At 48.4% G+C, this 23,882-nt stretch overlaps 1 protein-coding gene across 3 annotated transcripts in view; it reads left to right on the forward strand.

The window, feature by feature from the left end:
- Positions 1 to 23,882, forward strand: part of LOC106576369 (UHRF1-binding protein 1-like) — a 59,556-nt gene that overhangs the window by 17,922 nt on the left and 17,752 nt on the right. For 2 of the 3 annotated variants that reach the window (XM_045699992.1, XM_045699993.1), the window contains exons 7-18: positions 3,565 to 3,732; positions 9,114 to 9,300; positions 9,536 to 9,619; positions 10,986 to 11,147; positions 11,914 to 12,023; positions 12,102 to 12,243; positions 12,588 to 12,784; positions 13,076 to 13,837; positions 14,445 to 15,103; positions 17,207 to 17,287; positions 17,776 to 17,930; positions 23,663 to 23,835. In XM_045699992.1, the coding sequence (XP_045555948.1) occupies positions 3,565 to 3,732; positions 9,114 to 9,300; positions 9,536 to 9,619; positions 10,986 to 11,147; positions 11,914 to 12,023; positions 12,102 to 12,243; positions 12,588 to 12,784; positions 13,076 to 13,837; positions 14,445 to 15,103; positions 17,207 to 17,287; positions 17,776 to 17,930; positions 23,663 to 23,835 (2,880 nt within the window). The remainder of the gene's footprint in view (positions 1 to 3,564; positions 3,733 to 9,113; positions 9,301 to 9,535; positions 9,620 to 10,985; positions 11,148 to 11,913; positions 12,024 to 12,101; positions 12,244 to 12,587; positions 12,785 to 13,075; positions 13,838 to 14,444; positions 15,104 to 17,206; positions 17,288 to 17,775; positions 17,931 to 23,662; positions 23,836 to 23,882) is intronic. The other variant, XM_045699994.1, reaches the window with a different exon arrangement.

The following is a 23,882-nucleotide window of genomic DNA, read 5'->3' on the forward strand; positions in this document are numbered from 1 at the left end:
CAGTCCAAGATCAGAGTCACCCTGAAGAGACGGGTACAATACACCACACACACCTCATCACCAACCAGTCCAAGATCAGAGTCACCCTGAAGAGACGGGTACAATACACCACACACACCTCATCACCAACCAGTCCAAGATCAGTCACCCTGAAGAGACGGGTACAATACACCACACACACACACCTCATCACCAACCAGTCCAAGATCAGTCACCCTGAAGAGACGGGTACAATACACCACACACACACACCTCATCACCAACCAGTCCAAGATCAGTCACCCTGAAGAGACGGGTACAATACACCACACACACACCTCATCACCAACCAGTCCAAGATCAGTCACCCTGAAGAGACGGGTACAATACACCACACACACACCTCATCACCAACCAGTCCAAGATCAGAGTCACCCTGAAGAGACGGGTACAATACACCACACACACACCTCATCACCAACCAGTCCAAGATCAGTCACCCTGAAGAGACGGGTACAATACACCACACACACCTCATCACCAACCAGTCCAAGATCAGTCACCCTGAAGAGACGGGTACAATACACCACACACACACCTCATCACCAACCAGTCCAAGATCAGAGTCACCCTGAAGAGACGGGTACAATACACCACACACACACCTCATCACCAACCAGTCCAAGATCAGTCACCCTGAAGAGACGGGTACAATACACCACACACACACCTCATCACCAACCAGTCCAAGATCAGTCACCCTGAAGAGACGGGTACAATACACCACACACACACCTCATCACCAACCAGTCCAAGATCAGAGTCACCCTGAAGAGACGGGTACAATACACCACACACACCTCATCACCAACCAGTCCAAGATCAGAGTCACCCTGAAGAGACGGGTACAATACACCACACACACCTCATCACCAACCAGTCCAAGATCAGTCACCCTGAAGAGACGGGTACAATACACCACACACACACACCTCATCACCAACCAGTCCAAGATCAGTCACCCTGAAGAGACGGGTACAATACACCACACACACACACCTCATCACCAACCAGTCCAAGATCAGTCACCCTGAAGAGACGGGTACAATACACCACACACACACCTCATCACCAACCAGTCCAAGATCAGTCACCCTGAAGAGACGGGTACAATACACCACACACACACCTCATCACCAACCAGTCCAAGATCAGAGTCACCCTGAAGAGACGGGTACAATACACCACACACACACCTCATCACCAACCAGTCCAAGATCAGTCACCCTGAAGAGACGGGTACAATACACCACACACACCTCATCACCAACCAGTCCAAGATCAGTCACCCTGAAGAGACGGGTACAATACACCACACACACACCTCATCACCAACCAGTCCAAGATCAGTCACCCTGAAGAGACGGGTACAATACACCACACACACACCTCATCACCAACCAGTCCAAGATCAGTCACCCTGAAGAGACGGGTACAATACACCACACACACACCTCATCACCAACCAGTCCAAGATCAGTCACCCTGAAGAGACGGGTACAATACACCACACACACACCTCATCACCAACCAGTCCAAGATCAGTCACCCTGAAGAGACGGGTACAATACACCACACACACACCTCATCACCAACCAGTCCAAGATCAGTCACCCTGAAGAGACGGGTACAATACACCACACACACACCTCATCACCAACCAGTCCAAGATCAGTCACCCTGAAGAGACGGGTACAATACACCACACACACACCTCATCACCAACCAGTCCAAGATCAGTCACCCTGAAGAGACGGGTACAATACACCACACACCCACCTCATCACCAACCAGTCCAAGATCAGTCACCCTGAAGAGACGGGTACAATACACCACACACACACACCTCATCACCAACCAGTCCAAGATCAGTCACCCTGAAGAGACGGGTACAATACACCACACACACACCTCATCACCAACCAGTCCAAGATTAGATGTCACTCTGAAGAGGCTGGTAGGACGCACACTCACGGAAGCGCACACACACAGCACACTGACCCACACTGACCCAAAATCAGTGCCACTCTGAAGAGACTGGTAGGACACACACTACACATACGACACAGTCACACGCACACACATCCGCCTCATCACCAACCAGTCCAAGATCAGTTGCCCTCATTAGACGGGTACGACACACACACAGAATAGAGAACACTATGTGGGCCAACAGCCTGCAGAATCAGCTTCAGTAAACAGATATTTATCTCACACACCAGCAAGCCCTGCAGCCACTGTGTTTGAACAGATAAGTGTGTGTGTGTGTGTGTGTGTGTGTGTGTGTGTGTGTGTGTGTGTGTGTGTGTGTGTGTGTGTGTGTGTGTGTGTGTGTGTGTGTATGCTCACTCCTTTGTCTGTGTGTGTGAAAACAAACAAAGATATGATTTTGAGCTACCACAGATGACTGTGTGCGGAATATGTACTTTATCCAGTCAGTCAGTCAGTCAGTCAGTCAGTGATATGGAGTGTGTGCAGTCAGTCAGTCATGGATATGGAGTGTGTGTGTGTAGTCAGTCAGTCAGTCAGTCAGTCAGTCATGGATATGGAGTGTGTGCAGTCAGTCAGTCATGGATATGGAGTGTGTGCAGTCAGTCAGTCAGTCAGTCATGGATATGGAGTGTGTGCAGTCAGTCAGTCAGTCAGTCAGTCAGTCAGTCAGTCATGGATATGGAGTGTGTGCAGTCAGTCAGTCAGTCAGTCATGGATATGGAGTGTGTGCAGTCAGTCAGTCAGTCAGTCATGGATATGGAGTGTGTGCAGTCAGTCAGTCAGTCAGTCATGGATATGGAGTGTGTGCAGTCAGTCAGTCAGTCAGTCAGTCAGTCATGGATATGGAGTGTGTGCAGTCAGTCAGTCAGTCAGTCAGTCAGTCAGTCAGTCAGTCAGTCAGTCATGGATATGGAGTGTGTGCAGTCAGTCAGTCATGGATATGGAGTGTGTGCAGTCAGTCAGTCAGTCAGTCATGGATATGGAGTGTGTGCAGTCAGTCAGTCAGTCAGTCATGGATATGGAGTGTGTGCAGTCAGTCAGTCAGTCAGTCATGGATATGGAGTGTGTGCAGTCAGTCAGTCAGTCAGTCAGTCAGTCATGGATATGGAGTGTGTGCAGTCAGTCAGTCATGGATATGGAGTGTGTGCAGTCAGTCAGTCAGTCAGTCATGGATATGGAGTGTGTGCAGTCAGTCAGTCAGTCAGTCAGTCATGGATATGGAGTGTGTGCAGTCAGTCAGTCAGTCAGTCAGTCAGTCAGTCAGTCAGTCAGTCAGTCATGGATATGGAGTGTGTGTTTTCAGTCCAGTCTGATGACTTTTATTAGATCTCCCATTGATGAATGCACCTTTTGAATAACACTGTCTTGGTTCAACACGGGAAGTAATGTGTGCATCTTCATATGAAGGACTGAAACATGGTGTGTGTGTCTATACATACAGGATACAACGCATGTATGTGTGGTCGATATATAATGAGTATTAATGTGTGTCTTTTGTATGTAATAATCTATGTAGAATGTGTTTATCTCCAGTCCAAGGACTGTAACGTGGTGGCCTCTAAGCTGATCCTGATCCTAGATGACCTGCTGTGGGTGCTGACTGACTCCCAGCTCAAAGCCATGGTCCAGTACGCCAAGTCACTCAGCGAGGCCATGGACAAGTCTGCTCAGCAGAGGAAGAGCATGGCCACCGAGGACCAGGTACACACGCATGCAGGCGCACGTAGGCAAGGACACACGCTCACTCACGTAGGCAGGTAGATACACGTGTGCGCACACAGGCTAGGAAACACACACAGATGGGCAGACGCACACACTTAACACCTGAAGCAGCTAGCTATGTGCTCAGTCACTCCTCTGTCAGACAGACCTACAGTGGAGAAATGATTTGCCACTGTCGTGTACCCTTCTGTCCACACTTAGATTTTGGCATCTACTCTTTCTCTCCCTCCCTCTTTCTTCCCCCCCATCTCTCTCGCTCTCTCTGTTATGGTCTGGTAATTAGTCCTTGTGCTCCAGGAAAGGATGTTTGGTTCTCTCTGTGTGGTCCCTCTGCCATATAGCCTCTCACTCCCTAGCGCTGCTCTTCGCGCGCTGCTCTTCGCTCGCTGCTAGCGCTGCTCTTCGCTCGCTGCGCTGCTCTCCGCTCGCTGCTCTTCGCTCGCTCGCTCGCTGCGCTGCTCTCCGCTCGCTGCGCTGCTCTCCACTCGCTGCTCTTCGCTCGCTCGCGTCGCTGCTCTCATGCTCCATTATTCATGTACTGGCTCAAACTGGGCTTTTAGCATTCTAACCTACATGTGGCAGGCTATGCCATCTGCTGGTGAGAATGAGCACTGCACACTCCTTCGCTCATAAAAATCTTATCAATTTGTGTTTGTGCCAAATACAATAGGTGTAGACCTTATCGTGAAATGCTTACTTACAAGCGCTTAACCAACAATGCTGTTCAAGAAATAGTTATGAAAATGTTTACTTTTGTTTATTTAGTAACAATAAAATAACAATACCGAGGCTATATACAGGGGGTACCGGTACCGAGTCAATGTGCGGGGGTACAGGTTAGTCGAGTTAGTGTAAAAACAAAGGGGTCGTTAAATGTAAACAGTCCAGGTGGCCATTTGATTAATTGTTCAGCAGTCTTATGGCTTGGCGGTAGAAGCTGTAAAGGAGCCTCTTGGACCTAGGCTTGGCGCTCCTGTACCGCTTGCCGTGCGTGTAGCAGAGAGAACAGTCTATAACTTGGGTGACTGGAGTCTTTGACCATTTTCTGGGGTCTTCCTCTGACACCATCAAGTGGCGTACTGCATTAGCATCGAATAGCCCCCGCGATATGCAACTTTTCAGGGAAGTTAAGAATCAATATACACAGGCAGTTAGGAAAGCAAAGGCTAGCTTTTTCAAGCAGAAATTTGCATCCTGTAGCACAAACTCCAAAAAGTTCTGGGACACTGTAAAGTCCATGGAGAATAAGAGCACCTCTTCCCAGCTGCCCACTGCACTGAGGCTAGGAAACACTGTCACCACTGATAAATCCACGATAATTGAGAATTTCAGTAAACATTTTTCTACGGCTGGCCATGTTTTCCACCTGGCTACCCCTACCCCGGTCAACTGCCCGGCACTCCCCACAGCAACTCGCCCAAGAACTCCCCCATTTCTCCTTCACCCAAATCCAGATAGCTGATGTTCTGAAAGAGCTGCAAAATCTGGACCCCCTACAAATCAGCCGGGCTAGACAATCTGGACCCTCTCTTTCTAAACTTATCCGCCGCAATTGTTGCAACCCATATTACTAGCCTGTTCAACCTCTCTTTCGTATCGTCTGAGATCCCCAAAGATTGGGAAGCTGCCGCGGTCATCCCCCTCTTCAAAGGAGGAGACACTCGACCCAAACTGTTACAGACCTATATCTATCCTACCCTGCCTTTCTAAGGTCTTCGAAAGCCAAGTTAACGAACAGATCACCGACCATTTTGAATCCCACCGTACCTTCTCCGCTATGCAATCTGGTTTCCTAGCTGGTCATGAGTGCACCTCAGCCACGCTCAAGGTCCTAAATGAAAAAACTGCCATCGATAAGAGAAAATACTGTGCAGCCGTATTCATCGACCTGGCCAAGGCTTTCGACTCTCAATCACCACATTCTTATCGGCAGACTCAACAGCCTTGGTTTCTCAAATGACTGCCTTGCCTGGTTCACCAACTACTTCTCTGATGGAGTTCAATGTGTCAAATCGGAGAGCCTGTTGTCTGGACCTCTGGCAGTCTCTATGGGGGTGCCACAGGGTTCAATTCTCTGGCTGACTCTTTTCTCTGTATACATCAATGATGTCGCTCTTGCTGCTGGTGATTCTCTGAGCCACCTCTACGCAGACGACACCATTCTGTATACTTCTGGCTCTTCTTTGGACACTGTGTTAACTAACCTCCAGATGAGCTTCAATGCCATGCAACTCTCCTTCCGTGGCCTCCAACTGCTCTTCATTGCAAGTAAAACTAAATGCATGCTCTTCAACCGATCGCTGCCCGCAACTGCCCGCCCGTCCAGCATCACTACTCTAGACGTTTCTGACTTAGAATATGTGGACAACTACAAATACCTAGGTGTCTGGTTAGACTGTAAATTCTCCTTCCAAACTCACATTAAGCATCTCCAATCCAAAATTGAATCGGCTTCCTATTTTGCAACAAAGAATCCTTCACTCATGCTGCCAAACATACCCTCATAAAACTGACTATCCTACTGATCCTCGACTTCGGCGATGTCATTTACAAAATAGCCTCCAACACTCTACTCAACAAATTGGATGCAGTCTATCACAGTGCCATCAGTTTTGTCACAAAAGCCCCATATACTACCCACCACTGCGACCTGTATGCTCTCGTTGGTTGGCCCTCGCTTCATATTCGTCGCCAAACCCACTGGCTCCAGGTCATCTGTAAGTCTTTGCTCAGTAAAGCCCCGCCTTATCTCAGCTCACTGGTCACCATAGTAGCACCCACTCGTAGCACGCGCTCCAGCAGGTATATTTCACTGGTCATCCCCAAAGCCAATTCCTACTTTGGCCGCCTTTCTTTCCAGTTCTCTGCTGCCAATGACTGGAACGAATTGTAAAAATTACTGAAGCTGGAGACTCATATCTCCCTCACTATCTTTAAGCATCAGCTGTCAGAGCAGCTTACAGATCACTACACCTGTACATAGCCCATCTGTAAATAGCCCATCCAACTACCTCATCCCCCTACCGTTATTTTTATTTTTTTGCTCCTTTGCACCCCAGTATCTCTACTTGCACATTCATCTTCTGCACATCTATCACTCCAGTATTTAATTGCTAAATTGCAATTATTTTGCCACTATGGCCTATTCATTGCTTTACCGCCCTTATCTTACCTCATTTGCACACACTGTATATAGACTTTTCAATTGTGTTATTGACTGTGTTTGTTTATTCCATGTGTAACTTTGTCGCACTGCTTTGCTTTATCTTGTCCAGGTCGCAGTTGTAAATGAGAACTTGTTCTCAACTGGCCTATCTGGTTAAAGGTAAAATAAAAAAATAAATATAGCAGGATGGCAGGAAGCTTGGCCCCAGTGATGTATTGGACCGTACGCACTACCCTCTGTAGCGCCTTACTGTCGGATTCCAAGCAGTTGCCATACGGCAGGATGCTCTCGAGGGTGCAGCTGTAGAACTTTTTGAGGATCTAGGGACCCATGCCAAATCTTTTCAGTCTCCTGAGGGGGAAAGGTGTCATGCCTTCTTTACGACTGTCTTGGTGTGTTTGGACCATGGTAGTTTGTTGATGTGGACACCAAGGAACTTGAAGCTCTCGACCCGCTCCACTACAGCCCCATCGATGTGAATGGGGGCGTGTTCGGCCCTCCTTTTCCTGTAGTCCATGATCATCTCCTTTGTCTTGCTCACATTAAGCGAGAGGTTGTTGTCCTGGTACCACATTGCCCGGTCTTTGACCTCCTCCCTATAGGTTGTCTCATCGTTGTCAGTGATCAGACCTACCACTCTTGTCATCAGCAAACTTAATGATGGTGTTGGAGTCGTGCTTGCCACACAGTCGTGTGTGAACAAGGAGTACAGGAGGGGACTAAGCACACACCTGAGGGGCCACCGTGTTGAGGATCAGCATGGCAGATGTGTTGTTGTCTACCCTTACCACCTGAGGGTGGCTCGTCAAAAAGTCCAGGTTCCAGAGGTGTTTATTCCCAGGGTCCTTAGCTTAGTGATGAGCTTCGTGGGCACTAGGGTGTTGAACGCTGAGCCGTCAATGAACAGCATTTTCACATAGGTGTCCCTTTTGTCCAGGTGGGAAAGGGCAGTGTGGAGTGCGATTGATTCATCTGTGTAGATGTTGGGGCGGTATGCAAATTGGAGTGGGTCTAGGGTTTCCGGGAGTCTGTTGTGAGCCATGACCAGCCTTTCAAAGCACTTCATGGCTACAGACGTGAGTGCTTCAAGGCGGTAGTCATTTAGGCAGGTTACCTTCGCTTTCTTGGGCACAGGGACTATGGTGGTCTGCTTGAAACGTAGGTATTACAGACTTGGTCAGGGAGAGGTTGAAAATGTTAGTGAAGGCACTTGCCAGTTGGTCAGCGCGTGCTCAGAGTACATGTCCTGGTAATCCGTCTGGCCCTGTGGCCTTGTGAATGTTAAAGGTTTTGCTCACATCGGCTACGGAGAGCGTGATCACACAGTTGTCCGGAACAGCTGGCGCTTATGCATGCTTAGGTGTTGCTTGCTTCGAAGCGAGCATCGAAGGTATTTAGCTTGTCTGGTAGGCTCGCGTCACTGGGAAGCTCTCAGCGGTGCTTCCCTTTTGTAGTCTGTAATAGTTTGCAAGCCCTGCCACATCCGACAATCATCAGAGCCGGTGTAATAGGATTCAATCTTATTCCTGTATTGACGCTTTGCCTTTTTGATGGTTTGTCTGAGGGCGTAGTCGGATTTTTTATAAGCGTCCGGATGAGTTTCCCGCTCCTTGAAAGCGGCAGCTCTAGCCTTTAGCTCGGTGCAGATGTTGCCTGTAGTCTGTGGCTTCTGGTTGGGATATAGTCTGGAGCGGAGATCATCTAGCTTATTTTCCAGTGATTGCACGTGGACCAATAGAATGGATGGCAGAGGTGGGCTACCCACTTGCCAACAAATTCTCACAAGGCACCCTGATCTCCGCCTCCTGTATTTCCGTCTGTTCTACATGCAAATGACAGGGATTTGGGCCTGGTCTCGCAGAAGCAGTATTTCCTTTGTGTCTGACTCATAAAATAAAATGTATTTTGTCCATTTCGAGGTGAGTAATCCCTGTTCTGATATCCAGAAGCTCTTTTTGGTCATAAGAGATGGTAGCAGCAACATTATGTACAAACAATGTGAAAAACCCAGACAAAATAGAACAGTTGGTTAGGAGCCTGTAAAAATCCCCTCCGGCGCCATTATCCCAAGCAACACTAATTGGATGCACTAATAAAATTGATGTTCACTTCATTTTATTTGTGTCTGTCTGCATCTCCATATGTCTCTGTGCGGGTGTCTGTGTGTTTTTTACGGTCTCTGGTCTGTATCCAGGAGTCGTCGGCGCCCCCCTCAGCCCAGCAGGTGCGTAGCCAGCAGGTGTCGTCAGGCACAGCGGCTGACCAGAGCGCCACCATGGCTAATCTGTTCGCTGCCTTCGACGTGTGTGAGACCTCCCACCACCTGCAGATCACACACCTCGACCTGCACATCTGTGACGACATACACGCCAAGGACAGAGGTACACACACACAGACGTATGACACGTGTACACACGCACATAGACACGCCTGCTAATACACACATACAAATGTAGAACACACACATACCACACACAAACTTCAGACAGATGTTTGACTGACTGTCTGATACCTACACATCAAGTTGGGCTCTGACGCACATTGGACCTTATCTTCTGCCTCTGCCTTCTTCCCTCCCTCCATGCATCCCTCCTTCCCTCTCAACCCTCTCTCCAGTGATCAATAAGAGGATAACTGGTGGGGCCATGCAGCTCTCCTTCAGTCACATTACCCTGGACTACTACCCCTCCCACAGAGCAGGTAAACACCACCACAACCTCCCTCCAACATTACTACCCCTCCCACAGAGCAGGTAAACACAACCTCCCTCCAACATTACTACCCCTCCCACAGAGCAGGTAAACACCACCACAACCTCCCTCCAACATTACTACTCTTCCCACAGAGCAGGTAAACACAACCTCCCTCCAACATTACTACCCCTCCCACAGAGCAGGTAAACACCACCACAACCTCCCTCCAACATTACTACTCTTCCCACAGAGCAGGTAAACACCACCACAACCTCCTCTCCAACATTACTACTCTTCCCACAGAGCAGGTAAACACCACCACAACCTCCCTCCAACATTACTACTCTTCCCACAGAGCAGGTAAACACAACCTCCCTCCAACATTACTACCCCTCCCACAGAGCAGGTAAACACCACCATAACCTCCCTCCAACATTACTACTCTTCCCACAGAGCAGGTAAACACAACCTCCCTCCAACATTACTACCCCTCCCACAGAGCAGGTAGACACAACCTCCCTCCAACATTACTACTCTTCCCACAGAGCGGGTAGACACCACCACATCCTCTACACAACCACCCTACAACATTACTACCCCTCCCACAGAGCAGGTAAACACCACCACAACCTCCCTCCAACATTACTACCCCTTCCACAGAGCAGGTAGACACCACCACAACCTCCCTCCAACATTACTACCCCTCCCACAGAGCAGGTAGACACAACCTCCCTCCAACATTACTACCCCTTCCACAGAGCAGGTAGACACCACCACAACCTCCCTCCAACATTACTACCCCTTCCACAGAGCAGGTAGACACCACCACAACCACCCTACAACATTACTACCCCTCCCACAGAGCAGGTAGACACCACCACAACCTCCCTCCAACATTACTACCCCTCCCACAGACCAGGTTGGTAAACACCACAACAACCTCTACCCAACCTCTCTCCAACATTACTACCCGTCCCACAGAGCAGGTAAACACAACCTCTACCCAACCTCTCTCCAACATTAGTACCCGTCCCACAGAGCAGGTAAACACAACCTCTACCCAACCTCTCTCCAACATTACTACCCGTCCCACAGAGCAGGTAAACACAACCTCTACCCAACCTCTCTCCAACATTACTACCCGTCCCACAGAGCAGGTAAACACAACCTCTACCCAACCTCCCTCCAACTGCCACACAGCTGATGGGAGTAATAGTGATCTTTCTGATCTCTCAACACCATAAAACGTGTCTTTCTCTGTCAGTATACCATCTCGAATAGTGACAAGAGTATGTACTTAGACAAAGGTTTCTCCCTCGTCTCTTGCTTTCTGGCCTCTCTCCCCTTCTCCCTTCATCTCTCTCTGTCTCCAGGTGAGAGTTGTCTCCACTGGATGCAGTACAGTGAGGCCACTAAGGCCAGGGAGGGCTGGGCCAGGAGTCTACTGGAGGAGTTCAAGTCTAACGTGGAGATGTTGAAGACCGCCAAGAGAGACCGGGAGGGCCCAGCCAACTCTCACACCTCACCACAGCACGGTAAACAAAAGAGCAGCACACACACGGCATGGTAAACACACACACACACACACACAGTCACGCACACAGAGTACGGTAAACAAGCACACACACACACCTCACCTCAATGTGATTGAAACATAGTAATCCAATAAAGGTGTGTTGGAGCATCTGTCCTGATTCTCTTTTTATTCAACAACTATAAGAATCTGTTCCAGCAGCCCATGAAGAGTGATGTTGGTTAGACAGTTGACATTCAACTGAACTAGAATACACTTGATGTCATCTAGTGGGTCATTTTTAGAAGAGCCCGTAGAGTTGGAATTAAGTGAAGTGTTGGTTTCCCTAGCATCACACTGCCTAGTCACTCTGAGTTCTGTGTCCCCCCCCCCCCCCCCTCCAGTGTCCAGGTATCCCTCCAGTGTCTCCAGTGTTAGGGACAGTGTGTATGGTCCCGTAGGGCAGGACCAGACAGGAAGAGGAAGAATAGTGGTGGTTAGGGGGCCAGATGACCTACCCCCGGGGTGGGTGCGGGCACGAGCCATGGTACGAGCGAGGGCACGGGGGGCGGGCACAGTGCTGCTTCTCATGCCTAGAGCCAGGTACCCCCTAACCGATGGTGTGCGCACGCGGTGTGCGGTGATGCACACCTTTTGAGACGACGTCAGTGTGGCAGGTGGTCTGATTGGCTCTTTTTCTTTTCCCCGTTTCTCTCCCCCCTCTGTCTCCTTATTCTCCCTACCATCCTTTCTCTCCCTCCCCCCCTCTCTTCACCTCTCCTTTCTAGGTAAGATCAGTACTAGTTCTACCAGTATCCTCAGTTCTCCCCAGACCCCCAGGACGCAGCTCCTGTCCAGCTCCATTGTCCTCAGGATAGCTGACTTCAGCATCTACCAGGTCAGCACACGCACACAGTTGACGTGCTTATCTGATCCACCCACTTTGCGTACTGACCTCATCCCGTGTGTGTATCAGGTGTCCACAGCAGACCAGCGTCGCTCCAGCCCTAAGGCCATGATCTCCTGTAATAAGAAGTCCCTGTACCTCCCTCCTGAGATGCCTGCCATCCACGTCGAGTTCACCGAATACTACTTCCCTGACGGAAAGGACTACCCCAGTAAGATTGGTTCCTACTCTCATTCAGTTCCTAGTTTTTGGTTCCTAGACCCTCATCCTACAGGGTGTACATGCTTTATTCCAGCCTAGCGCTAACGCACCTGATTGAACTGTTTGAAGTCTTGACTTGATGTTTATGTGAATCGGGTGTTAGTGCTGAGGGAAAGGTGAATACATTAGTGCGTCTCTTCTCTTTCCCCTCCACTCATTTCTAGTTTGCAACCTCTTCTCTTCCCCACCTCCTGCAGTCCCTTGCATTGATTATTATATAATCTTCTCTTCCCCACCTCCTGCAGTCCCTTGCATTGATTATTATATAATCTTCTCTTCCCCAAACTCCTGCAGTCCCTTGCCCCAACCTGTATGTGCAGCTGAATGCGCTGCAGCTGGTGCTGGACCCCAGGAGCCTGGTGTGGTGCAACCTGTTTGCGCTGGACCTGAGGCAGAGCCTGGAACAGTTCATGGAGCTCTACAAGCTCAACGACGAGGAACAGAAGCCTGAAGAGCACATCGACATCAGGGTGGATGGACTAATGCTCAAGGTAGAGGGCAGAAAGGACACACACACACACTCTGTCATGATGTTATGTCGGTGTTCAAATCACACACACTCATATTGAGTACTTGGACACTTTCATTCAGTCATTTGAGAAATGCAAACACTACCATAGCTGTGAAAAAAGCCCTTGAAAAGGTCAACACACTCCATTTCTGTTAGAGCATAGTCTTTACATTTCAACAGATTGGAAATTACGCTCATTAGTCATCTTGTATACATTGATGACCTCTATGTATATTTTCTAATGTTTCTCTTCCTCTCTCCCCCACCACAGTTGGTAGTGCCCACGGACAGGGACCCCTCCTATCCCAAGGACCTCCCCCGCTCCGTCTCTGTCCAATGCTCGGAGATGGTGGCCACCAACACCCGCCACCCCCCCAACTGCTCCCGCTCCCACCTGGAAGCCCTCCTGCTCTCCTTCCAAGAACAACAGTTCTTCTCCACCTCCTTTTCCTCCTTCCCTCGCTCCTCCACCTCCTTCCCGGTGATCCACCCCGTTTTCCAGCGCCACGCGCATGAGCAGGACACTATGTTGCACAATGTGTATAAAGGGTTGGTGTCGCCCTCGTTGGGCGTGGATGCCCTCAAAATGCCAGCTGCCACAGACTTGTGGGCGGTTCACTTTGCCCAGTTCTGGGTGGACTACGAGGGGACGCGCGGCGGGAAGGGGCGGCCCCAGCCCTTCGTTGACGCCTTCCCCCTCACTCTGTGGGTGTGCCAGCCGGTCAGACACGCCCAGCACCAGGAGCGGCTAATGGGCGGGGCTTCGAGAGGGCAGAGAACGCCCCTAGCTGCAGGCCTGGCCAGGAGCGAGCCTGTGGACACCGTGGGACGTCTGCAGAGGAAGAGGCTTTTGAAGGAGTACTATAGTACTGTTACGGACGCCACGGCAACAGAGGCCTCGCTGCAGCCTAGCAACGGGCTTCACAAGCCACTGTCCCTGGACAACATCCCCCCACCTTCCTCGTCTTCTTCTTCCAGTAAGGAGGCAGACATGCACATCTTAGTGCACGTACAAAAGCATTTGAGCGCTCAGGTGAGTGATGATTCATATCTTTTGGTGTGTGTGTGTGTACACTAAGTGTACAAAACATTAGGAACATTTTCTTTTCATGACATAGCTTCACCTGGTCAGTCTATGATCCCTTATTGATGCCACGTGTGTGTGTGTGTGTGTGTGTGTGTGTGTGCCATTCAGAGGGTGAACGAGCAAGACAAAACATTTAAGTGCCTTTGAACGGGTTATGGCAGTAAGGTGCCAGGTGCACTGGTTTGTGTGTCAAGAACTGCAACACTGCTGGGTTTTTCACACTCAACAGTTTCCTGTGTGTATCAAGAATGGTCCACCACCCAAAGGACATCCAGCCAACTTGACACAACTGCAGGAAGCATTGGTGTCAACATGGGCCAGCATCCCTGTGGAATGCTTTCCACACCCTGGAGAGTCCATGCCTCGATGAATTGAGGCTGTTCTGAGGGCAAAAGGGTGGTGGTGCAACTCAATATTAGGGAAGTGTTCCTAATGTTTTGTAGACTTTGTATTAATGTATGACGTGTGTGTATAATGTGAACCATCATGTTACACTGTGTTTATTTGAGAACACTGAAGTGTGTGTAGTTATGAGCATAATGTGTGTGTCCAGGTGAGCCACAGGCAGTACATGTTCCTGATGCGGCTGCAGCGCAGCATCAAAGCCTTGCAGCACACCCTGCAACAGGACCTGGAGGAGATGGGCTCCAAACGAGACAAGGCAAAGACCACATCGGACCCTCCTCCAGACCACCAGCCCTTCAGTGCCTGTGTGGGGATCCTGCTCAAAAGTGCGGAGGTAGCTCTCCTCTTGAAGCCGGTCCCCCAGCCCGAGGGTCCTGGTTCCCCCCTAGGGTCGGAGTTGTCCCCTTCGGAGAGTAGATGCACCTTGGAGACTGGGAGTGACGGAGGGGAGGGGGGAGATAGAGGAACCCATGTGGAGGGGGCTGGGGCGAAGGGAAGCTGTACAGTGGACCAGCTTATGTGTGGTGTAGAGGGTGGGATAACGCAAGGCCCCGCCCCTCTCATCCCCGCCTCCGCCCCCAACCTGAAGGCGTCTCTTGACGAGAGGACAGGGAGATCGAGTTCAGAGGAGTTGGGAGAGGCTTCCCTGGAGGCCCGGACTGGGGGAGAGGAGCCGGGGAGCGGAGTTGATTGTAAAGCCCAGCAGGGTGAGTCCTCCGGAGCAGACCCCACTCTCTCAGTCCCCCTCTCCACCAAAGACTGGAACGAGAAGAACCCTGGGGCCAGATTGCCTGAGTCTATGTCCAGGTAATTCCCTTCCGTCATTATCATAATACAGTCTGGTTATTTAGACCTGTAGCCACTGTCAATGACCAGGTATTCAGTTCAGTGTTTCCACTGCAGTCATTTAGCTGTGGCGCCACGGCAAAATAATATGGGACATACAAAAAAAATGTATACCGAGGTGCACTTTGAAGATGCTGGAACAGTCCACATTTACCTTTCCTCTGCAGACAAAATCAGACAACCCCACAGTATAATAGTTTATCTATTTACATAATCGGCTTGTTGTGTGTTCTATGCAAGATAAATATTCCTCTCGAGGCGGGTTCAAGTTACGAGTGTCATAGGGAGGGAATTCCCAGAATCTAAAATCGGCTGCATTTATAGGCTGCTCACACTTTTACCAGCTGCGCCGGTTTACTCTTTATATGGCATGCGTATGGTCTAATGAAGGAACGCTGAATGAATAATAAATGAGTAATAAATAACTTAGAAATGGGCCTACCTGCTTGCACTTTGTTGTCCTTCCAAACTGGAGATTTCACTCTTGCAGCACATTTCCACGGTGATGTAGCCTATTCCTTTATCATAACCTTTTAATTTCCCCGGTTAGGCCTACGTTAGCCATTTTCACGTAACCTAGGCTACCCAGGAAAAATACGCTTTGTAATGTGTTGTATCACAACCGGCCGTGATTGGGAGTCCCATAGGGCGGCGCGCAATTGGCCCGGGTTTGGCCGGGGTAGGCGTCATTGTAAATAAGAATTTGTTCTTAACTGACTTGCCTAGTTAAATAAAGGTTAAATAAATACAAATTCTCTGGTGGGGAGAGGGAACAGAATTAGAACATCTTAGCACCTCACGAATAAGGGACAGTTCCCGGCTCCACACACTCTCAATGCGTGCTTGGCTGGTAGCCTTGTGTCTGCCTCGCCGCTCACAGAATGGAATTCACAACAAGCGCCTGGGTTTTAAAATGTTTCCCGACCCGCAATGTAATTGTTCTGAACCACGAGCCGACCCACGGGTTGAAATGGTTTTTTGTTTTATTTCACCCACCAGCTGATTTTTATTATTTAAAAATGGTCTCAGTCATGCGTATCTGACCTGATGCAGGACTCTACTAATGATTAGCCCAATAGGGTAAATGCAGATAGGCTACCCCATGCTTCAGCCTATTGATTTATAGCCATTATGTTGCATCAGTTGGGATACAGGTGATAATGCTTATTGCTAATAGCATACCTGATCATATGAACCATGCATAGGCTATAAGCATGGTCCACTATGTTACAATGTAAACAAATCATTTTACCAATATGTTATTTGGCTCATTTCTGGAGGTAGAAATTACATTTTGGTTGGTGTCAACATAATTTCATTTTCATACATTTTTGATAGAATGTCCTTTTTTTAAAAGTATTCAGAAGTGAGCTTCTCAGTCCTTCTGCATCAAAATTCTCTGGGGGGTTCCCCCCGACCTTTACTGCTACACATTTCTCCAGAGGAACCGTGATTCCGTTACTTCCATAACATATTGTTCAGCTATTCAGACGGTCAGTTCTGTAAAACATTCACTCTGATTCACTGCAAATCAAATTAAACAATAAGAACATCTTTACTGTAACTTAGTGCATGTCCCGGTCGGAAGATCAGCAGTGGGAAATGCAGGCTGATCGGCAGGCAGACCGTAACACTCATTCAGAGGACTTATGACAAGCTTTAAATGAAGTCACTCCCATTACTGCAATACTCAGTCACAACAATACTTCCTGCAGATGTCATTACAGTTACTCACTTATTCATGCCCAGCTTAGTAAACCATCATTTACTGTTACTTGGTCAGTCCCATCGCATCAGTCTGTAGTACTACATCATGTCTGTGTAACTACCGTGACCGCACTGTACCTGCCCTATACGTCACAATATCAATGTTGTCGTCCATAAGAGGTGTTTGTTCATTTGTGTGTTTTTCTGCCTTGTCCAATGTGCTACCATACAAGGTGTGCGTCTGTCTTTTTGTGTGTGTTTTTCTCACTCTGCTACTCTACTCTGTAGCTCAGTGTGTCCTCTGTTCTGACCCATGCGAGGTGTGTGTGTGTGTGTGTGTGTGTTCTCTCTACAAAGGAAAGGCAGTCTGTCAGTGGTTTCTGACCGGCTCAGCTCCTCAAACACCCGGTCCACCTCCCTATATTCTATTTCCAACATGTAAGACACGCTATGGGTCTGTCTGCATTCCTTTAAATATCTGTTCACGTTGTGGTCTGTGTGTCCCCGCATTCCTTTAAATATCTGTTCACATTGTGGTGTGTGTGTGTGTGTGTTGTATCTGTACGTGTGCATGTAGAATTGTCTGTGGTTGGGTGTGTATCTGTGGGTCTGTATACGTTTACGTTGGTGTGTGTACCCGGTGAATAGTGTGTGTGTAGCCTTTTATCTGGTGACTAGTAGCATATAGCCTTGGCTAGGTCAGGTGTCTAGCCCTGAGCCCGGTTTCCCAAAGGCATCTTAAGGCTAAGTTCATTGTTAGAACCAGCTCAATGGTTCTGATGATGAACTCAGCCTTAAAATGCTTTTGGGAAACCGGGCTCAGGGCTATTCAAATCCAAGCCTTGAGGTCCACAGTACTCCTGTTTTTCTTTCCCCTCACCCTTCTCCCCCACTCACACTCACTCTTGTTTGTTTGTGTGTTCCAGTGGGCGTCTGATGAGGGAGCGTTCCGAGTCCAGTTTCTCAGTGTCCTATAAGAACATGAAGAAGACTCCGTCTCTGCAGTCCTTGGACAACCTCTCCATAGACAGCTACCTGATGGAGGACGGAGACACAGACACATACAGCCTGCTGGAGAGGGGTAGGAACCACACACACACACACACACACACACACACACACAGGGCCCTGGGTCTGAGACTTCCTGACGGGCTGACCCCAGGTGGTGAAGGAAGGCAACATCACCTCCACCACTCTGACCCTCAACACGGGGGCCCCTCGGGTGCATGCTCAGCCGCCTCCTGTACTCCCTGTTCACCCATGACGGCGTGGTCACGCACGTCTCCAACTCATTCATCAGGTTTGCTGACGACACAACCATGGTAGGCCTGATTTACTAACAACAATGAGACAGCCTACAAGGAGGAGGTGAGAGCCCTGGTGGGGTAGTGCCAGGAAAATAACCTCTCCCTCAACGTCAAAACGAAGGAGCTGATCGTGGACTTCAGGAGGCCGCAGCGAGAGAACGCCCCCATCCACATCGACGGGGCCGCAGTGGATAGGGTCAAAAGCTTCTAGTTCCTCACTGAGAATCTGAAATGGTCCCTTCACACCAACAGTGTGGTGAAGATGGCACAACAAAGCCTCTTCAACCTCAGGATGCTGAAGAAATTCAGCTTGGCCCCTAATATGCTGACCAAACCAGCCACGTTGCAAAATAAATCTACAATAATTTCATCCACTGCTCGCGCGCGTCAACGGGCGTTTGCGTACCAGGCACTGTAATATAACTTGGCTCGCTGCAAGTCCAGCCTCTTCTATCTCCTCATTGGTTTTTAGGAGCATATACCCACTTGGGTGATTGAAAGATGAACTGAGGTCCACACTCCAGGCCAGTTGGTGGCGGTAATGCACCTTACAGTTGGTTGCCAACCGTAATATAAAATGCACAGAAGAAGAAAGATGAACAAGGAGAGACTAATCAAAGGAAAAAAGGGGAAACCTAGTTAGTTATCTGTGGATTCATTGTCGGAGTAGAGAACACACGATTTTGTATGACTCAAAATTCTACAAAGATCCAGCTAAATAAAGGACCTTGTGCATTTCGGGTAAAATAACAAGCCAAAGTTGATCTCCCAGGACAAATTAACTAGCAACAGCAAGCTAGCTAAATGTCCATGAATGTTTCATTTGTTTCGACCTCTCCCCAAATTAATATAGTTGGTTCACAGTAGGTTTTGGTATTTTAACCTGTGTGTCATGAACGCGTCTGGTGGAGAAACAAAATCAACGTGCGCACACAGACGATGAGCAAGTTTGGTTAGCATGTAAGACCCTCATAAACTTCTACAGATGCACCATTGAGAGCATCCTGTAAGGGCTGTATTACCTTATGGTACGGCAGTTGCACCGCCCACAACCTCCAGGCTTTCCAGAGGGTGGTGCGGTCAGCCCAACGCATCATCGGGGGCATCTACAGCACCCAGTGTTTCAAAGGCCAAGAAGATCATCAAGGACGTCAGCCACCCAAGTCACGGCCTGTTCTCCCCGCTACCATCTAGAAGACGGAGACAGTACAGGTGCATCAAAGCTGGGACCCGAGAGACTGATAAACAGCTTCTATATCCAGGCCATCAGACTATTAAATAGTCATCACTAGCCGGCCTCCGCCCAGTACCCTGGCCTAAACCTTAGACATTGTCACTAGCCAGCTAACAGCCAGTACTCTACCCTGCACCTTAGAGACTGCTGCCCTACAGTGGGGGAAAAAAGTATTTGATCCCCTGCTGATTTTGTAGGTTTGCCCACTGACAAAGAAAGGATCAGTCTATAATTTTAATGGTAGGTTTATTTGAACAGTGAGAGACAGAATAACAACAAAAATATCCACAAAAATGCTATAAATTGATTTGCATTTTAATGAGGGAAATAAGTATTTCACCCCCTCTCAATCAGGAAGATTTCTGGCTCCCAGGTGTCTTTTATACAGGTAACGAGCTGAGATTAGGAGCACAGTCTTAAAGGGAGTGCTCCTAACCGCAGCTTGTTACCTGTATAAAAGACACCTGTCCACAGAAGCAATCAATCAATCAGATTCCAAACTCTCCACCATAGCCAAGACCAAAGAGCTCTCCAAGGATGTCAGGGACAAGATTGTAGAACTACACCGGGCTGGAATGGGCTACAAGACCATCGCTAAGCAGCTTGGTGAGAAGGTGACAACATTTGGTACGATTATTCGCAAATGGAAGAAACACAAAAGAACTGTCAATATCTCTCGGCCTGGGGCTCCATGCAAGATCTCACCTCGTGGAGTTGCAATGATCATGAGAAGTGAGGAATCAGCCCAGAACTACACAGGAGGATCTTGTCAATGATCTCAAGGCAGCTGGGACCATAGTCACAAGAAAACAATTGGTAACACACTACGCCGTGAAGGACTGAAATCCTGCAGCGCCCGCAAGGTCCCCCTGCTCAAGAATACATGTACATGCCCGTCTGAAGTTTGCCAATGAACATCTGAATGATTCAGAGGAAAACTGGGTGAAAGTGTTGTGGTCAGATGAGACCAAAATGGAGCTCTTTGACATCAACTCAACTCGCTGTGTTTGGAGGAGGAGGAATGCTGCCCCCCAAGAACACCATCTCCACCGTCAAACATGGAGGTGGAAACATTATGCTTTGGGGGTGTTTTTCTGCTAAGGGGACAGGACAACTTCACCGCATCAAAGGGATGATGGACGGGGCCATGTACCATCAACTCTTGGGTGAGAACCTCCTTCCCTCAGCCAGGGCATTGAAAATGGGTTGTGGATGGGTATTCCAGCATGACAATGACCCAAAACACACGGCCAAGGCAACAAAGGAGTGGCTCAAGAAGAAGCACATTAAGGTCCTGGAGTGGCCTAGCCAGTCTCCAGACCTTAATCCCATAGAAAATCTGTGGAGGGAGCTGAAGGTTCGAGTTGCCACACGTCAGCCTCGAAACCTTAATGACTTGGAGAAGATCTGCAAAGAGGACTGGGACAAAATCCCTCCTGAGATGTGTGCAAACCTGGTGGCCAACTACAAGAAACGTCTGACCTCTGTGATTGCCAACAAGGGTTTTACCACCAAGTACTAAGTCATGTTTTGCAGAGGGGTCAAATACTTATTTCCCTCATTAAAATGCAAATCATTTTATAACATTTTTGACATGCGTTTTTCAGGATTTTTTTGTTATTCTGTCTCTCACTGTTCAAATAAACCTACTATTAAAACTATAGACTGATCATTTCTTTGTAAGTGGGCAAACGCACAAAATCAGCAGTGGATCAAATACTTTTTTTCCCCCACTGTATGTACATAATGTTTACCCTCTTCATATGTACAGTTGAAGTCGGAAGTTTGCATGCACCTTAGCCAAATACATTTAAGCTCAGTTTTTCACAATTCCTGACATTTAATCCTAGTACAAATTCCCTGTTTTAGGTCAGTTATGATCACCACTTTATTTTAAGAATGTGAAATGCCAGAATGTTTTATTTCTTTCATCACATTCCCAGTGGGTCAGAAGTTTACATACACTCAATTAGTATTTGGTAGCATTGCCTTTAAATTGTTTAACTTGGGTCAAATGCTTCAGGTAGCCTTCCACAAGCTTCCCACAATAAGTTGGGTGAATTTTGTCCCATTCCTCCTGACAGAGCTGGTGTAACTGAGTCAGGTTTGTAGTCGCTTTTTCAGTTCTGCCCACATATTTTCTATAGGATTGAGGTCAGGGCTTTGTGATGGCCACTCCAAAACCTGGACTTTGTTGTCCTTAAGCCATTTTGCTACAACTTTGGAAGTATGCTTGTCCATTTGGAAGACCCATTTGCGACCAAGCTTTAACTTCCTGACTGATGTTTTTATTTTTTATTTCACTAGGCAAGTCAGTTAAGAACAAATTCTTATTTTCAATGACGGCCTAAGAACAGTGGGTTAACTGCCTTGTTCAGGGGTAGAACGACAGATTTTTACCTTGTCAGCTCGGGGATTCGATCTTGCAACCTTCCGGTTACGAGTCCAACGCTCTAACCACTAGGCTCCCTGCTGCCCCAACAGCTTGAGATGTTGCTTCAATATATCCACATAATTTCCCTGCCTCATGATGCCATCTATTTTATGAAGTGCACCAGTCCCTCTTGCCGCAAAGCACCCCACAACTTGATGTTGCCACCCCGTGCTTCAAAGTCCTAAGAATAAACCATGTTTCTATACATATTGAATGGCTTTTGAAAAGTTATTTCTATTCCATAGTTTGTCAGGAGATGGCAGTTGTGAGCTGATGTGATCTATACCAGAATAAAGATTCTAAACCCTACAAAAAAATAAATGTCCTCTCACTGTCAACTGCATTTATTTTCAACAAACTTAACATGTGTAAATATAACAAGATTCAACAACTGAGACACAAACTGAACAAGTTCCACAGACAGAAATGGAATAATGTGTCCCTGAACAAAGGGGGGGGGGTCAAAATCAAAAGTAACAGTCAGTATCTGGTGTGGCCACCAGCTGCATTAAGTACTGCAGTGCATCTCCTCCTCATGGACTGCACCAGATTTGCCAGTTCTTGCTGTAAGATGTTACCCCACTCTTCCACCAAGGCACCTGCAAGTTCCCGGACATTTCTAGGGGGAATGGCCCTAGCCCTCACCCTCCGATCCAACAGGTCACAGATGTGCTTAATGGAATTGAGATCCGGGCTCTTCGCTGGCCATGGCAGAACACTGACATTCCTGTCTTGCAGGAAATCACGCACAGAACGAGCAGTATGGCTGGTGGCATTGTCATGCTGGAGGGTCATGTCAGGATGAGGCTGCAGGAAGGGTACCACATGAGAGAGGAGGATGTCTTCCCTGTAACGCACAGCGTTGAGATTGCCTGCAATGACAACAAGCTCAGTCCGATGATGCTGTGACACATCGCCCCAGACCATGACGGAACCTCCACCTCCAAATCGATCCCACTCCAGAGTACAGGCCTTGGTGTAACGCTCATTCCTTCAACGATAAACATGAATCTGACCATCACATCTGGTGTGACAAAACCGTGACTCGTCAGTGAAGAGCACTTTTTGCCAGTCCTGTCTGGTCCAGCGACGATGGGTTTGTGCCCATAGGCGATGTTGTTGCCGGTGATGTCTGGTGAGGACCTGCCTTACAACAGGCCTACAAGCCCTCAGTCCAGCCTCTCTCAGCCTGTTGCGGACAGTCTGAGCACTGATGGAGGGATTGTACGTTCCTAGTGTAACTCGGGCAGTTGTTGTTGCCATCCTGTACCTGTCCCGCCGGTGTGATGTTCGGATGTACCGATCCTGTGCAGGTGTTGTTACATGTGGTCTGCCACTGCGAGGACGATCAGCTGTCCGTCCTGTCTCCCTGTAGTGCTGTCTTAGGCGTCTCACAGTACGGACATTGCAATTTATTGTCCTGGCCACATCTGCAGTCCTCATGCCTCCTTGCAGCATGCCAAAGGCACGTTCACGTAGATGAGCAGGGACCCTGGGCATCTTTCTTTTGGTGTTTTTCAGAATCAGTAGAAAGGCCTTTTTAGTGTCCTAAGTTTTCAAAACTGTGACCTTAATTGTCTACCGTCTGTAAGCTGTTATTGTCTTAACGACCATTCTACAGGTGCATGTTCATTAATTGTTTATGGTTCATTGAACAAGCATGGGAAACAGTGTTTAAACCCTTTACAATGAAGATCTGTGAAGTTATTTGGATTTTTACAAATTATCTTTGAAAGACAGGGTCCTGAAAAAGGGACGTTTCTTTTTTGCTGAGTTTAGGTTTGTGTCTGGTATTTATCAATGCAGACCACCCATTTGAATTCATTCTGTGTCCACAGACGACGTGTCCATCTCAGGCTTTAAGGATGTGGTGAGGGAGCAGAGTGCCACAGAAATTGCCAAGGAGGCAGCAGCAGTAGCAGCCATGGACACAGGGGAGCAGGTCTGTGCTGGCTCACCAGATACTGTCAGTGCCACCTCCCAGAGCATCGACGAACCCACCAAAGACATGGTAATACACACATGCACAGGAAATGTATGCTGACATGAACACACACC

Source organism: Salmo salar, chromosome ssa17, assembly GCF_905237065.1.
Source record: "Salmo salar chromosome ssa17, Ssal_v3.1, whole genome shotgun sequence".
Classification (NCBI taxonomy): domain Eukaryota; kingdom Metazoa; phylum Chordata; class Actinopteri; order Salmoniformes; family Salmonidae; genus Salmo; species Salmo salar.